At 38.3% G+C, this 3,661-nt stretch overlaps 1 protein-coding gene across 1 annotated transcript; it reads right to left on the bottom strand.

Annotated features, from left to right (window-relative positions):
- Positions 1–1,974: 1,974 nt before the first annotated feature.
- On the bottom strand, positions 1,975–3,419 carry LOC147503386 (uncharacterized). The gene is made up of 2 exons (XM_086604816.1): positions 2,599–3,419; positions 1,975–2,200 (listed from the first exon to the last, which is right to left on the bottom strand). The coding sequence occupies exons 1-2, from the start codon at positions 3,417–3,419 to the stop codon at positions 1,975–1,977; spliced, it is 1,047 nt and encodes a 348-aa protein (XP_086460942.1).
- Between the last annotated feature and the right edge of the window lie 242 nt (positions 3,420–3,661).

Genomic DNA, 3,661 nt, shown 5'->3' with positions numbered 1-3,661 from the left:
GTGAGGAAGTTCCACCATGAGAGCCTCCATTAACAGTTGTCCAATTTATAACTTTTTCAATTTTGACAACAACCAATGGGTGGAAGTTGTGAAATTGTTCTTGTCTCTTCTCCAAAGGTATGCTTCACACCTCTTGACTGTTAGAGCTTTAACTTCTATAATTGTTGGCCCAAACGCAAAATAAACTATCTTTATTAGGACTAATCCCTAATATGGTAGATAAATTTGGCACTAACCACTAATATAAGCATCTAGGTTTTTTTTGCAGGTCTGCAAGTTTTGTAAGGAAAAAGGACATTATGCTTCAACATTCTCTTACATAGGTCTTCACTGCCCTAAAGCATATTGTTGTGGCTTTATGCGTGTGGTTATAGAGTACAATGAGACTAGAACCCTAGAGAAAAAGTTTCTTAGGTGCTCAAGGAATGGTTGTGGTGCTATGCAAGAGATTTATTCAAACAAAGAGGTGATTGCACTAGTCTGTTAACTATGCAAGGAAGAATCTCCTATCTGCAGGGGTTACCTCCTATGTGAACAATGTCATCTACCTACTAGTGCAGATGGTGTGACTGACTGTGTGAGAGTACTGTAAGAGAGTGTGAGAGACTGAGAGGATGTAATCAGTACTCTATATGAATAAACATAATATTCTACCTATAACAGTTATTACAAAACTTCAAAAAACATGATTAGTCTTCATTCATTCATTCAAACAGGGACACAGATGCTTAAGTTTGTAAACAACCAACAAAATACCACCAAAATGCTTCAACATTGCCATCAACAACAAATTCAACAGTCAGTTAGTCTATCTCCACCATCAAAATGAAATGACAAACCAAAAACATGCCATTGCCTAATAAACAGAGTATCTCAACTGAGCAAGACATCCACTAATTGGGTTGGGATTGAGTCAGAGACTCACTGAACACAGGGCAAGGTGTTGATTGTCCTGGTGTGAAGGGTGGTTGTGAATCTTGACCTAACCACCAGCCCAAGCCTCTGCCACCTTCTCTGCCTGCAGCACTTCTTGTACTATATCTTCTTTGGTTCTCAGCTCTGCCACCAACTGTACCACCAACTCTACCACCAGTTGTACCACCAACTCTACCACCAGTTGTACCACCAGCTCTACCACCAATTGTAGCACCAGCTCTACCACCTCTAGTTGCTCTAGGGATATCATTCACTACTTCCTAAACTTCAGGTTCATTCACTACTTCATGCACATTGACATTATGATCCCTACCTCTTCTGCCACCACCTTTTCTGTCACCACCTCTAGTTGTTATAGGGATATCATTCACTTGAGGTTCACCTTCATTATTGTCCACATTCTCAACTTGAGGTTCACCTTCATTGTTGTCCACATTTTGAGGCTCAGCTTCATTGGCTTCATTGTCTTCATTGGTTTCAGTTGATTGCTTTGATTTTTTGGATTTCCTACCTTCACCCTTTCCTAGTGGACATGTCCTCCTATTGTGCCCTGGCTCATGACATTTCTTGCACTTTCTGTTACTTGTCGCCTTCTCTTCATCATCAGCTCTTATTCTCTATTTTCTAGGCCTACCTGGATGCCTCTCAAGTGGTGGAGGATCTACATGGTTTTCTGGTTGAACATGTCATTAACATTAAACAATGCACAAGTCAAACCCTTATAAGTAACCTAACCAATTCATATAACAACATGCACAAGTCAAAAGCAATTTACCTTGCCCCAATCCTCCTCATTATCAAATGGAAATATAAAACCAGCATAAGTTGCTCTGAATGCATTGACATGATAGTATGGACTACAATACCTATTTACATTCAAATTTCAATTGTTATACTTAGGGTTTAGAATCCATTAACATATCAAAATCATATCATTTAAAGTTTAATAGTAAAAATTTACCTTGCCCAACTTTCTTTTCTTGGCCTCAATGGTCTGATCACAGCTATAGCATGCACACATGGAAGCCCAGTCATTTGCTAAGCAATGCACTGACATTCTTGTTTAGACAAGTCCACTACAAATTTTTTTTCACTTTTGATGTTGATGGCACAATAGGCAGTGAGTGACACTCCTGAAACCTTATATCTGGTGTGTTTCTTCTCAAGTCTTGCAATGACATCAGCAGCAGCTGGAATCAACTCATTATCTGGCATCTCACATGAAATCTCTCTTCTTTGATGCAACAAGCTCATAACTGCCAGACTATATTTGTCCACAAACTAAATTAAAGATTTATCCCTAATTTTTAGGATCCAGTTGTTAAATGACTCACTGAAATTGTTTGTTATAGCATCATATTTTGATGTGACATCAAAATGTGCCCTAGCCCAGCAGCTTTTGGGTTCTCTATCTAACCACTCTTTTGCCTCTAGGTCATCCTCCTCCAACTGATCCATAAACAAGTCATGCTCAGGTACCTTGTATGCCTTTGCTGCACCCCCAACTCAGACTTTGCAAGTAACCCTTGAAATCTTTCTTAAAATTCTTATACATGTGCCTAAAACAAAATCTATAAAACAAAGTAGTCTTCTTGTCAAATGCAACTGAAATATGATATAATAACTAAAATAATTGGGATAAGAAAACATAATTTGTTGTACCTGTGATTTGCAAAAGGAAATTTGGAATCAACAGCATCTATGAGTCCCTTTTGTTTGTCTGATATGAATGTAAGAGTCTCAGGGTGTTTATTCAAGTATGGTTTCAGATTCTTCAAGAATTCATTCCATGTATCTTTATCTTCCCCCCTGCATATATATATACCAAGAGGAAAGAGCCCATTTTGTGCATCTAACCCAATGGCACTCAATACACAACCCCTATATTTACCTTTCAAAAAGCATCCATCCAGACCAACAACTGGTCTACATCCTTGAACAAATCCATCAAGTGATGCCTTATAGACAAGGAAAAAACCAACAAACTCACCATCTTTATCCCTATACCATTTTGAAAATGATCCTTCATTCCTTTTAAGTATTTGTGCTCTGAGTTCTGCTATCTTGTAGTAACTAGCTTCATAGTTACCATTGATCCTCTCAAGCACTCTAACTTTAGCCTTCCAAGCAGTCCAATAAGAAAGTTGTACCCCAAATTGGTTGAGCACTTCCAACATTAGGTCTTTGGGCCTCATCTGTGGATGAGATCTTAGAAAACCTTCCAACTTATCAGCTACCCATGGTGCTTTTGCTTGTGCATTTCTGTTTTTTTCATCAGCCTCACAAGTGTGAGTCTCCACAAAGTTCCTCAACTTGAAAGTGTGTTTGTCACTCATAACAATACACCTCCAACCACATTCTTTATCCTTACACTTCAATCGGATCCTGCTCTTATTATTTCTCACTTGCTCATAACTAAACTTTTGGTATATTGCTAGGTTTTTCATAAACTCCCTACACTCTTTATATGTTCTCCATTCCATTTTGGGCAGTAGTTGCCATCTTGTTTATGTGCTTGGATTTCCCTCTACTCTTTCTTGTTCTTCAGATGCATACAAATTCTTTGGTAACTTCACAAAAGAAGAGATGTCATCATCCTCATCAATATTATCCCCATCCAAATCCAATTGCTCATCCACCAAATCATGTACTTCATCATTAGGATTAGGCATAAAATCAATATCTTCCTCATCAGATGAAGGTTCACTAATATAACCAGTAGTCA

The sequence above is a fragment of the Coptis chinensis genome, chromosome 4 (assembly GCF_015680905.1).
Source record: "Coptis chinensis isolate HL-2020 chromosome 4, ASM1568090v1, whole genome shotgun sequence".
Taxonomy (NCBI): domain Eukaryota; kingdom Viridiplantae; phylum Streptophyta; class Magnoliopsida; order Ranunculales; family Ranunculaceae; genus Coptis; species Coptis chinensis.
Note: the sequence above shows the minus strand (reverse complement) of the source record. Positions and strands in the feature narration are given on the sequence as shown.

Excerpts from the sequence above, each read along its gene's own strand:
- LOC147503386 (XM_086604816.1), bottom strand. The coding sequence starts at position 3,419 with ATGGAATGGAGAACATATAAAGAGTGTAGGGAGTTTATGAAAAACCTA. Across the intron at positions 2,201-2,598 it reads TTTCCTTTTGCAAATCACAG|TCTGGCAGTTATGAGCTTGT; the intron begins GTACAACAAATT and ends GGACAAATATAG.